The following is a 14,362-nucleotide window of genomic DNA, read 5'->3' on the forward strand; positions in this document are numbered from 1 at the left end:
CTTTATTTCTCTTTATGTGCCATGGTTTTACCTTTGGCTGCTTTTAAGAATTTTTCTTTATCACTGGTTTGGTTTTAAGTAATTCAATTTTAATGTTATTTCTCAGAGTTTTTGTCATTTTTCTGTGTTTTTAATTTACTGATCCTCTTAGGTTTAACGGGTTTATAGATTTCATAATACTGGAAAATCCATAGGCCATTATTTCTTCAAATATTTTTCTATTCTCTTTCTGCAATGCTCCCTGCAATGCTCAGTTCTAGGAACTCCAATTCCACATATATTTGGCTGCCTAAAGTTATTCTACAGTAGGCTGACTTAGGTTCTGTCCCTTTTCTTTCAGTCATTTTTTGTCTGTTTAGTTTTCACTAGTTCCCATTGCTGTTTCTTCATTTTACTAATCTTTTCCTCTGCCTTGTTAAAATTGGTGTTAATTCCTTCTAGTGTTTTTTTTCTCATTGCAGTTTAGTCTTTAGAAGTCTGATTTGAAACTTTAAAAATATATATTGTTTCTAGTTAACAGGTTCATCTTTCCTCTAACTTCTTGAAAATACATAATGCAATAAGTTAAAATAACGTGTCTTTGTCTATTCTATAATCTGTCATTTTTTATTGGTTTTGATGGATTTTATCTTTTATCTTTTTCCCTATTAAATTGTCTTTTGAAATTATATGGTCCATGAGGAATGGATCTGTATCTAGAACACTCAAAACAGGGAACACATAGTAGGTGCTCAATAGACATTTGCCAAATAAATAATTCCATCTTTGCATATCTGTTCCACTTATCTTTCTCCTGTATGAGAAAATTAATCTTTACACTTTGACATGAACTCTAAAATTTCAATCAGATAATGAGTGTTATTACTATAATGACAGGATTAACCAATCAAATAATATACAAAGGCTCAAAAATCACATTAATTCGAAAGAAGCAGCAAACAGGCTAGCAAGGATTTAAATAAAAACAAGGGAAGAAATAACTTAATGTTCACTGAATAAGAAAGACTATAAAACTCTGGCAGCAAGAGTGTTTGAAGTTTAACTTAGTTAACAGGTACTTGAAGAAAAGTTATGATGAGAAGGTTCAAATCCGTAAATAGGACAAATATTGTATTTTCTGAGATATTATCTGTTTACCTGGAGGGTGCTGTCAAATATCTTTGTCAGTAATACTTGATATATGAATGTTCAGTATTCCCAACCAAAATGGGGAAAAAGGTGTTTGGGATTTCTTCCAGCTAGTACCTATGGTCAAAAGCCTCATTTTGAAAGAGTGCAGATGGACTTACATCAAAGCAATAATAAAAAGTGACCCACTTCTCTCTTCTGCACTTAGACATCTTATCTGAGCCTGTTGATGCTAACTCTGTAAAATCAAGTATGACTACCTTATATACTACAGTCAATAGAACTGGTTCCAGATCAAGACTTTCTGTTCCATGAGTAAAAAGTCATTCATTCCTGGGCTAAGACAATCTATTTATTTATTTATTTTAAAGATTTTATTTATTTATTCATGAGAGACAGAGAGAGAGAGAGACAGAGAGAGAGAGAGAGGCAGAGACACAGGCAGAGGGAGAAGCAGGCTCCATGCAGGGAGCCTGACACGGGACTCGATCCCAGGACCTCAGCATCACAACCTGAGCTGAAGGCAGAACCAAACCGCTGAGCCACCCAGGCTGCCCAATCTATTTATTTTTAATTGTGGTCAAAACTACAAACAAAATGTAACCATCGTAACCATTTCTAAAGATACAATACACTAGTTTTAGTCATATACATTGCTGTATAACAGAACTCTAGAACTTTTTCATCTTGCAAAATGAAAACTCTATATATCTATTGAAAACTAACTTCCCTTTCCCCTTCTCCCCCAGCACATCCACCATTCTACTTCCTATTTACAAGAACTCAACTATTTTAGATATTTCAAATTTAAGTGGAATCATGTAATATTGAGACAATCTATTTAATATTAGATTCTCCTTCCTATTACATGATGCCCTAGGTGACACAGTCCTAAAGCCACTTGAAATAAATAAACCTTCTGAGATGTAGGGTTGAGAAAAAGTGTCAGAATAGTTATATACAATGGCAAACACTGACTCCAAAGAGAGTGCCCATGAATCTAAGTGATTCAACATATTTTGACCATGTATCCCAATCTTATCTAATGTAGAGAACACACAAAATTCAATGCTATTAATACTATATTATCAGTTTAAATACTTTTCAGATTTAATTTTGAATCCGTAACCTACCAGTAGAAAGCATATTTCTTCAAGTCAGTAGCCAAGTATTAGTGTCTAGCTTGCACTGAAAAATAGACTTTCTGGTTTGAAAAATACTTGCAGAATATCCAAGTACGTGAAAGACTGTGCACTCAGTACACAAAAAAATTTGAAATGAAAATATTAACATTAAGACAATAGTAAATATATATCTTTCATGTTGATTTGGTTTTCAGTGATTATGAGACTTACAGTATGTCACCAAATAATTATTTATTATTACTCAATTTAGCCTGATCTGAAAATATGAATTAAGTATACATGACTTTCACTGGAGTGTATAGAGACTGATCTCTTCTCTCAAATTGATAGGAAATGGTCTATGATAATTTGTATAGCTGTCTGAATAAATAATAAAAAGCTCATAATAAGAAAGATAGTGGGTAAAATATACTGAAAAGTAAAATATTTAAGAACTAGTAAGAATAATCCATTCTGCAGACTGGACAGCCACCATATTTCTAGCACAAAATTCATGTATTTAAATACCAGAAAAATCAAGAATTTAGACAACTGAAAATAAAGATATAAATTTTCACAAGACAAAGTAGAATCTTACCTAGAGAAATATGCCCCAAGAATTTCATAAATTTCCATATATTCAAATACCTCTGTGGTGTACAACTTGCTTAACTTCTCTGCCTATGGCAAGGAGCTTCTTAGATGACCCCAATGACCCATATCTCCTGCCCTTGTATATGATCATCTCCCTTGGTGTGTACCAGAACCTATGACTTGCTCCTGCTATAGCAAATGTGATAAAAGATCACTCTTTCAATTAGGTTACATAAAACGATAACTTCTGTCTTGCTAGTAGACTCTATTACCTTTCTGGCTTGTACATTTTGATGAAACAAGCAGACACTCTGGAGAGGCCTACATAGCAAGGAACTGAGAGTGGCCTCCAGCCATTAGCCAGCTAGGAAGCCCACAATCCAAAAATCCATGAGAAACTTATTTCTGCCAACCACCATGTGATGAGCATGGAAGCAGCTTCTACTCTTCCTTGGTCAAATCTTCACATGAGAATATAGCTTCTGTCAACACCTTCACGGCAGCTTGCAAGAGACCTTCAAGCACAGGAACTAGCTAAGACTTGACTAAATTTCTGATACACAGAAATTGTGGGAAAATAAATGTGTTTTAAGCCACTAATTTTTTTGGATATTTGTTCCAAAGAGAGATTACTAATACACCATCTTCAAAGAAGGGATATCTCACAGTGTTACTGCATGAATTAAATGATAAGTATTAAATATGAAAAATTAAATTTAGCTTAACATACAGTTAACTAGATGCCTATGCTTGTTCTCCAGTTAAGTAACTTGTGACATTTCAGCCAAAGGCCAGAAGAACATAATTCACCAAGAATATAAAACATATTTGGTAACAACTTGAGAGTAACTTATACCCTGAACTTTATTTTCATTGTACTTTTTTACATTATAGACTTTTTTAGAGCAGTTTTAAATTTAAAAATAGATTTAGAAATTTTTAAAGACTTAAGATATACTTCTCTTTATCTCATAGTTTCCCTGATATTTAACATATTCCATTAATGTAATATATTTGTTACCACTGACTAACCAATATTGATACATTATTATTACCTGAAGTCCATAAAATCCATAGTTTACATTAGGGTTACTCTTTGTGTCCTTGTGTTATACAGTTCCCTGGGCTTTGAGAAATGCTCTACCTATTTATTTCTCCCCTCCCACTGACCCCAGGCAGTCATTGATCTTTTTACTGTCTTTATATGTTTGCTTCTACCCTATGCTTTTACAATTGTAGTTTCCTACAGTAATATAACTTACTCTTTATTTTTTAAAATATTTTATTTATTTATTCCTATGTGACACAGAGAGAGAGGCAGAGATGTAGGGAAGGAGAGAAACAGGCTCCATGCAGGGAGCCCGATGTGGGACTCGGTCCCTGACCGTGGGATCACGCCCTGAGCCAAAGGCAGATGCTCAACTACTGAGCCACCTAGGTATCCCTAACTTACTCTTTAAAAGACCAGTTACATGCAGTGAGTCAGAGTTAGTAAATGTGACCAAACATTTAGGCTTCCCATGTTCTTTACTGGAGTTTTCCTTACTTAGGAAATTTCAGCATATTCTGCATTTTGATAAAGCATTACTTTCTCTGGTCTCTGTCTCTTCCTCTTATCTCAGGTACATTCTTTATATTAACTATTTTCTTATAATAGTATTTTAAATTCTGTCACATTTTAACTTTATTTTTGGGGTAAAGGATATTAGAATTGCACGCAAGCGAAAATATGTATTTTGCTTTTGGATTAAGAAAGTATGTGACTGGTGGTGGTGGTAGACACATAACTATCCTTCTAATTGTTGGCCTTAGCCCAATCATCAGAATTCACGATGGCACAGAAATTCAATAGGCACAGTCATCTTAGGATTCAAAATTCATGCACAGTATCCCATATGTAGTCAACAAAGTTTGCTAGGACTTGACGACCTTCATTATCATTATGATTCATACCACTGGACCAGACTTTTTTTTTTAATTTTTTTTGGACCACACTTTAATATTGAAGAGAGAATCTTGAAGAGAGAATCTTGAAGAGAGAATCTTTGCAACATGCCTGATATAATAACAGATATATTAGGTTCACCCATCTGTCAAGGGTAGCATCTCTTATTCTTTTTCGTTGACTACTAAAGTATGTATTTTATTGATTAGTATTATTTCATGATTTAAGGTTATAGTTGTTAGAGTGCATTTGGGAAACAGACCTACAAGTACACTGAATTTGCCAGCAAGAGACCCAGACATTTTGAAATAGTCTTAATATGGTTCTGAAAAGCAAAGCCAGGCATTATGCTGTGATCTCTTTATTTCTGTATTTACTGGAATGTCAGAACACCCACTATATTTTTTCTTTTTTATTAAGGATTTTATGTACATTAAAATAAAACTTTTATCCTTATTTAAAGGTAATAGTTCTGGTTAGTATTAATTACATAAGACTAAAAGATATATTGTGATCAGTGTTCAAGTTCAGATGGTTACAGTAATATGCATAGAGAACACTGCACCTAAAGAAAACATAAACCGGTGCTGAGAAAAATCAGTATCTAAAGCTAGATTTCAAAAAAGGTGTCCTTAATTTTGGAATAATGTTCAAGTTAAATTTTGTGGATGATAAAAAAAAATTTGTGGATGATATGAAGGTTCTAAATTTATCTTTTCTGTAACTGTCCAATTGTCCTATCAATGCCTGTTGAAAAGATTATTTACCCCAATAAATTGCATTAGCATCTTTGTTGAAAATCAATTTACCATAATTGCTAGAGTTGATTTCTCAATTCATAGTTCTGTTCCAGTCATCTACATGTCCATCATTATAGCAGTACTATACTGTTGTGAATACCGTTATGTCTTGTTTTCTATTTCTGCATAACTAATTTCCATAAATGCAGTGGTTTAAAATAACACAAATTCATTAGTTCATAGTTCTGTAGGTCAGAGGTCCAGGCCGGCTTGGTTAGGTTCTCTGCTTGGTTTCTCACAAGACTGAAAGATGTCAGCTGGACTGGGCTCTAATCCAGAATATCTGAGGAAGAACCTACTTCCAAACTCATTCAGGTCATTGACAGAATACATTCCTTGTGTTTGTATGATTTTGCTAAGGGGAAAAAGTCATGTGAGCCATGTTAGAATTTTATTATACTGTAGCTTTAGAGTAAATTCTGAAATCAGAAAGAATAATCTTCAAATTTGCTCTTCTTTCTCAAAATTATTTTTGGCTGTTTTTATTGAGATTCCATATAAATACACTTTATCAATTTCTGCAAAAAACAGATTATCAAAACCACGGGAAATCTGATAGAAATTGCAACATATCTTGATTAACTTGAAAAGAACTGCCACTTTAACAACATTGAGTCTTACAATCCATAAACATGGAATACTTTCCATTTATTTAGATCTTTAATTTCTCTCAGCAATGGTTTGTTACTTTCAGTGTACAAGTCTTACTCTGCTTTTATTAAATATATCATTTTAAGTTGTTCATTGGTAACAAACAGAAATAAAATGGATTTTTGCCTATTGATCTTGTATCCTGTAACCTTGTTGAACTCATTTATTAGTTCTATCAGGTTTTTTTTTATTACCTAAGATTTTCTACATAGAGATCACATTGTTTATGAACAAAGACAGTTTTATCTCACTAACAGAAAACTTTCTCCAAAATAGCTCTTCTATTCTCCTCCGTTTGTGCAAATACACACACACCATCTTTGTATCTTTGTATCTCAATGATACAACTGCATAATTATTGTTTTATCCAGGTGTCTTTTAAGTTATATAAAAAAGGATGCAGAATTACTTTTACCAGTGCTCTATTTCTCAGTGAATTTGAATTACTGTCTTATGTCATTTCATGTGAACAAACTTCTATTAGTATTTATTGTAAAGCAGGTAAGCTAGCAACCAACTCTCAGTTTTTATTTATTTAGGAATGTCTTTATGTCACCTTTATTTTTGAAGGATAGCTTTCCTTGATTGCCAGGTTTTTGTTTTTTTCTTTATCTCATTGACTATGCATCCTACTGCCTCTTTATGCCATTGTTTCTGATGGGAAGTCAGCTGTTAATCATATTCTTTTTATATCTACAGATCTCTTATTCTGTGAGGAATTTAGTACATTTGAGCCAGACATTCTATTAGAGATATCCAAAGAACATAACTTTTTCTTTGGTTTGGTTTGTCAGAGAAGTATGGTGAGACTTCTGGACTGCCAATAAAATCTAGGCTTTTTTTTTTTTTTAAGATTTTATTTATTTAATCATGAGAAACAGAGACAGAGAGAGAGGCAGAGACACAGGCAGAGAGAGAAACAGTCTCCAAGCAGGGAGCCTGATGTGGGACTCAATCCCAGGACTCCAGGATCATGGCCTGGGCCAAAGGCAGGTGCTAAACCGCTGAGCCACCCAGGGATCCCAAAATCTAGGTTTCTTATAGCAAACTCAAAGATAGCTTAGAACTAGATGGAATTAAAATAAATATTACACATTAAATACACATTAAAATTAGATAGAATTAAAATGGTAAGGAACTCAATTACCACATGACTACATACAGTAGTTAAACAACAACAAAAATTTAATCAAAACAATACAAGGAAATAATCATAGAACAGGAAGTAGTCCTAAGGCACTTTGGACTGAAGGACAACAAAAACTCTTTTGACAAAACAATAGAGACCATGGTAGTAGAAACCACCAAGAAACATTTAACATGTACTCAGCAATGATTTATCTTTAGTATATTTCAAATTCTGTTCAGTCCATGACCCAGACCCAAATTAAGGAACATGGAACACATAATCATGAACAAAATGGAAAAGTTTCTATAAAAGGTCTTTTACCAGGTCAGAACAGCAGAGATTCATTAATATCTATTGCCTATGGCTGAAAAGCAATGATGATTTTGTTCAATTTATAGAAAAGGGGAAATCTCAAAAAGATACCAAATCTCTTTTTATCTTCTTGACCAAAAAAAAAAAAAAATGAAGAGGTAAGAAAAATACTAAGGTAGGCTTCTATACCAACATTTTTGAATGACAGTGGGAGAAGCTACTCAAAATGCTACCTAGGTCTTTTCTTAAAATAAAGAATACTTCAGAAATACTGTAACATTTCTAAAATGGTACAGCCTATCAAATAAGACTAAAATAGAAGCTATAAGCATGATAGCTTGAGGTGACATTAAGTTCAGATTCACAAAAGAGGAAATAACACTCAATCGTGGTAAAAAAAGGTATACTCTAAAATGTACATTGGCTAAAACTGTGGTTACTAGATCCTTCCACATCCAAGATCAAGGTTATACGTGGGTAAGAACTATTTCTTAAGAGGGGAATGAAGTAACAGATACATATCAATGAAATATTTTAATCTAAGTAGAACAAGTGAAAAACATTTCTAGACACCACAATGAATCCATGCTGAATAAATTAGAAAATTCACCTTTGAGGCATAACAAGAAAGAGAATGAAGGAGAAATGAGGAAAAAATTCACCTTGTAAATAGAATAATTTATTTTTAAGGAAATGATAGAAGTCAAAGAATAAAATCATAAGGTAGAGCATTCTTCTGGAGAACTGTGGATTTAATAAAACTATAAGCAAAACTTATACAATTTGAAGCAGATGCCACCAATGCAAAGAAGAAACAGAAAACATCTCTTAAAGTAAAATAAATGCCTCATGAAAAATGAACTGCTACCATCTCTATCACAAAATCTAGAAATTGGTTAAATTTAAAAAAAAAACACCTTATTTTGAGAACAAATAATATTTAATGTTTACCTGATATCCTCATTCAGGATCAGAGTCCTCACGATGTGATGCCCTTCCTGACAGAAAACAAACTCATTGACCAAATTTACCCAATTCCCATGAAAAGGAATGAGAAGGTGTTTATACTTTTGTTTAGGTAAGAAAAGCTTGTCATGAAGAACAAAGCAGATGACACAGGGAACAAGATGACAATCTCCACTTGGCATTCAAAAAGAAACTTATTTTCCTTCTCTAAATGCAAATGGCAGAGCCTATAAGTGGCTTCAATTTCATTTTCATTGCATGTAAGACATAATGACTTGACTACCAGGCATTTCCTGAAAACATGGTTTTAAAATTTTCTCATGACTAAGTTAAAATGGAAATTTAAAAGTATCTTTCTTGTTTTGTTTTGTTTTCAATGGTGTTCTCTCCATGTACTTGGCCAAAATCTTCATTTTACTATTAGTGATCTTTTTAGTTTTATTCCTCAAAGTTTAGGTTAGAGAGTCAGTGCTCATTATGATGGATCTCTAGTGAAATCACCAAGAATCACTAGCTTAAACATAAAACATTAATACCTGAGAAAGTTTTATTTTCCCCCAATTTCATAAGTTGATAAAAAGAGTGAGGTCTCTTTATTTAGGAAGTCTTCAGAGCCCCCTTGATATCTTTAGAGGCCTCTAGTGATTATTTCTTGACTCTCAGTCTATACCCTTAAGGTCCTAAGACTCTACACCGGCAAATGAAAACCCCTCTGCCTCCCTTCCAATAACCCTGCCAAATGGGTTGCCCTTCATTTTTGTGCCTCCCAACACACTTATGTCATACAGAGGGAAGGAGTGGAACTACAAAAGCAAAGGTCAGAAATATGATCTTTATGTACAATTTTCTCTTCAAAATTGCCCACTCGAGAGCAAGAGGCAAGAACCACCTTCAAAACTGCCTGCCCTAGGGCAGCCCCGGTGTTGCAGCGGTTTAGCGCTGCCTGCAGCCTGGGGCTTGATCCTGGAGACCCGGAATCAAGTCCCACGTCGGGCTCCCTGCATGGAGCCTGCTTCTCCCTCTGCCTCTCTCTCACTGAATAAATAGGAAATCAAAACAAAACAAAACAAAACCGCCTGCCCTGCTTTCAAAGTGCTGGGGGAACATCCAGCTAAAGCATCAAGATTAGCTGTCACCTTTCTCTGCCTCATTTTATAGCTTAGGTTTTTCAGAAATCAGAACAAAAGAAACTATTTCTAATTAGAATACAAATAACCCATTCATTCTTTGGCCATTTCTTTCTTTTTTTTTTAAACTTTATTTATTTTTCTTAGTAATCTCTACGCCCAACATGGGGCTCAAACTCACGACTCTGAGATCAAGAGCTGTATGCTCTATTGACTGAGCCAGCCAGGTGAGGCCATTTATTCAAAACAAGGATATGTTCTAAATCTGAGCTACAGAACATTCCAGGAAAATTATTACCTATTACTTTAATCTTTCTATCTAAAGGTGTACCTAAACTTTAAGTTCAAAAGTGAAGTTTTCTTGGCCCAGGCTCTTAACATATCTGAGATAGTTGTCTCTAGGCTGAACAGCAATTATGTTCTTTAGAAGGGTTGCAAAGAACCATTCACAGGATCTGATATTATTCAAAAGGGGAAGATAACACCTTAGCACATTAGGTATGCTTTAATACTTAATATGAATGGCTTGGCCCCCACTTCACAGTTTTTCTACAATGTTTTAGTATATAAGACTTTCTGTTCTCATCTATTTGAAGATTTAAACTCATTTGGATATGCAAAAGATACCAAGTATCACTTGTTAGAGGGCAAGTTTTAGAGCTTATTTCATATCACAACTGGCAGGGTTCTGAACTGTCATTTAATTATACAATATGTGCCATTTAATGATACGTATGTGTTTATATACAAAGATTCTCATATATACTTATGTGATTAATATATACACACAAACATAAAATCATCCAGAATTTTCTCCGATTAAAGATTTTATAAGTGACCAAGTCACTTTTATTATTGTAAAAATTTAACCATGAGTTAGGATAGGCTCATTAGTGTTTTCCATAAGGACAGTGAGTAACAAACAGGCCACCTGATTTTCTGTAAGCAACAGAGCAGTGAGTTTTCTTTACCATTCCTGCTGTGCTTTCATACAACTAGGAAGTCTCCCACTGACCCATACCCTGCTTCAAGCAATCATCCCTGACCTCTGGGCCCCAGGAACAGGGAGATGAAAAAAAGGACGTAAATGACACTAACTCAATCACATGCTGTATTTACACACTTTAAGACAGTGTTATATTCTGTGACTCAAGGTAAAGCAAATGATTCTTCTGACATCTTGCTGATCCATAAAAGTCAAGAAAAGGTAAGAATAAAGATGCTTACCTGTTGTTCTTGCATTCTAGCAGCACCAAGTTCTGAGAGAGATATGGTGAGTTTCTCTTGCTGTTCTGATAGATATTTCTGATAGAGACTTAGAAGTTCTTGGCATTCTCTATACTGTAGCTGAAGAGGTAAGATTGCAAATTAAGGGAAAAAAACGAATAAACTGATTCAAACTGCATCTATCAGCGTTGCTTTTTAGATTCCAATAAACAAGAGAGAAAAAAATGCAACCACATTTGATGAGTGCAAGTAGATGAATACAGTACATATCTCCACCAAAAAAATAATGAAAACAATAATTCATAAAGAGAGTAGCAATAGTCATCTCATTTGAGGAGAAATTCCTCTTAAGCCTTTACATGTAAATAAATAAAAATAAACATGCAAAAGAATGAAGTTAGACTCCTCTCTCACACATGAAAACTAACTGAAAATGGATCATTGACCTAAATACAAGAGCTAAAACTGTAGGAAACTCAAAAGTAAATCTTCATAACCTTGAATTAGGCAATAGTCACCTGAAAGCACAGAAGGCAAAGAATAAATGAATAAATTGGACTTCAAAATTTAAAAAACCCTTTTGCTTCAAAGAACACCATTAAAAAATTGCAAAAACAACCTTCAGAATGAGAGAAAATATTTGCAAATTATATAGATGATAAAGAACTGGTATTCATAATATATAAAGACCTTGTACGATTCTACAACAATAAAAACTACTTAATCTAATTAAAAACAATGAACTTGAATAGACATTTCCCAAAGGAAAATACACAAATGTCCAAGCAGCACAAGAAAATATGCCCAATATCATTAAATGTTAGGAAAATGCAAATCAAGAACACAATATGAGATAATACTTTGCAGCTACTAGGATGGCTATAATTAAAAAGACTGACAATATAAAACTTTGACAAGGATATGGAAAAATTACAACTCTCCTATATATATAGCTAATGGGAATGTAACATGGCACTGTTGCTTTGGAAAACAATTTAGCAGTGCCCTCAAAAGTTAGGCACTGAGTTACATGACTCAGCAATTACACATTTAGATATAAGCCCAAGAGAATAAAAAATATATATCTACACAAAAACTTGTACATGAATATTCAGGGTAGCATTCTTCATAATAGTGAAAAAGTGAAAACAACCCAAATGTCATCAAGTGATAAATGGATAAACTAAATGCGTATATACAACACAGAACACTCTTTTTTTTTTTTAACACAGAACACTCTTCAGCCATAAAAGGAAACAAAGTATTGCTACGTGCTACAATATAGATGAATTTTGAATATATTATGCAAACAAAGTCAGATATAAAAGATCACATATTGTACGATTTTATTAATATAAAGATGGGTTTTTTTGTTGTTATTGTTTTAAATATCTATTCTAACGAACTAGGGGAAACAATATTCAGTTCTAAGTATACAAGATCACAAATAAAAGTTATATTCATCCATGTTCACTTTCTCTTCTCCAATTTTCTGAAGTACATATTATATGAGAAGAGCTGAAGGAAACAAAATGCCCAGAATAGGCAAATCCACAGACAGAAAGTACATTAGTGTTTGCCAGCAGCTAGGGTGGGGTAAGGGAATAAGGAACAACTGTTAAAGGGTACTGGTTCTGGGTGGGTGGGGTAATGAACATACTCTGGAATTAGATGGTTGTGTTTGCATAGCTTTGGGAATATTGTCAAACAACTGAATTTCACACTTTAGACCACACTGGGTTCATTCAGGGTGGCATGGCTGTAGACTGAACACTTCAGAAGGGTAAATTTTATTAAATGTGAATTATATCTCAATAAAACTGCTACAAAAGATGCAGAGTAGAAGTGATAATACTATTTTGGTGAAAATAATTACTGCTTAATTTACAAAGAAAGTTCTACCTATATTAAACACAAAGGGATTATAATTAGATTTTTTTTAAGATTTTATTTATTTATTCATGAGAGACACACAGACAGAAGCAGAGACAGGCAGAGGGAGAAGCAGGCTCCCAACAGGGAGCCTGATGTGGGATTCAATCCACTGACCCACCCAAGCGCTCCTTGTTTTGTTTTTATATAATGTCAATTAAGTCAATGTTTCATTAATAAACCCATAATCAGGAAATTTCCTGGCCAATATACCTCTCTACATTTTTCGGAGTCTAACATGAAGAACACAGCAACCTAATTGGGTATACTCTCTCCTACAGTTCCTCACACTTGCAAAGTGCTCAAGATGAAGATGCTAAATTGGAAAGGTCACCTAACTGTGCAGATCAGGGGTGGGTGACAGTTCCATCCAAGAGAGATTTTTATTCCTTCTCTTGTGATAATTTCCTCCACAGGCCCATTTTTCTCTCAGATAATTTCTAACTCTCCCCCCTTACACTTATTATGTATGCTGTTGGTATAAAACTTACTGTCCAATGAGATTATTCTGTATAAATACTTTTACAACAGCTCATCATGATTAAGGGTGGGAATAGTATTTTGTAAATGTCAAAAATGGTGACTGGTTTCAGTATTCCTTAACATTTTTATAACCTAATCATCGCCTCTGGGCAGGTTCCTGTTCTAATAACTTTTGCCAATCATGACTGCATAAATAACCAATTGCTTCATTATTCTTATTATTAACCTTTAACAAAAAAAAAGGAGCCAGAGATGGCTCGTAGAAGAGCAGCGCTTTTAATAAAAGGACAGGTTACTAAGTTTAAAGAATACATTAATTAGAAGAGCTTGCTAAATACTCAGAATCATAAAAACAGTAACAATAGAATGAAAAGTGTTCTAAATAAGCTAATAGGATTTCACAGTCAATGTATGTCAGACCAGGCTGGTTTTCCATTGCCATGCTTTTTGTCAGTAAGCTTCAAAAGACGAGAATGATGTGCAGTGGTCCCAAGAGTTCCTGCCAGCTATGATGTATATAAAAAGAATTTTTTAGTCTGGCTGTTACCATAGGCAGTAATGTTTATAGTAGATGAACATATTAGCTTGGATGCAGAATAGGAATTTTCCTCTGGAAAAAGCCAGCACAATTATACAGCCTAAGAGTTAAATGTCAGCATTTAAAGACAAATTATAGGCAAATTCATTTAAAAATGCTATGTATGCGGCAGAATATAAAAACAGGCAGTCCTATCCTTAATCAGTTTTTTATATCTGTCTTGTTTCACCAGATTTTGAAATGCTCTCCTTTTCCTGGAAAATCCAAAATATATGTCCAGGCAATATAGTTATTTTCCTAACACAATGAGACTTCACCCTTCCATCTGGAGAGAGAGAGATTTACATAAGGAAATTGTGGGTAAAATGCTTTCTTCACTGATACAGGGGAGAGAGTATTCTGAGAA

General features: G+C 34.0%; 1 protein-coding gene across 6 annotated transcripts in view; it reads right to left on the reverse strand.

The window, feature by feature from the left end:
• Positions 1-14,362, reverse strand: part of KIAA1328 (KIAA1328 ortholog) — a 360,132-nt gene that overhangs the window by 210,460 nt on the left and 135,310 nt on the right. For all 6 annotated transcript variants that reach the window (XM_055324146.1, XM_055324144.1, XM_055324147.1 and 3 more), the window contains one exon: positions 11,004-11,131. In XM_055324146.1, the coding sequence (XP_055180121.1) occupies positions 11,004-11,131 (128 nt within the window). The remainder of the gene's footprint in view (positions 1-11,003; positions 11,132-14,362) is intronic.

Source organism: Nyctereutes procyonoides, unplaced genomic scaffold (genome assembly GCF_905146905.1).
Source record: "Nyctereutes procyonoides isolate TBG_1078 unplaced genomic scaffold, NYPRO_anot_genome, whole genome shotgun sequence".
Taxonomy (NCBI): Eukaryota; Metazoa; Chordata; class Mammalia; order Carnivora; family Canidae; genus Nyctereutes; species Nyctereutes procyonoides.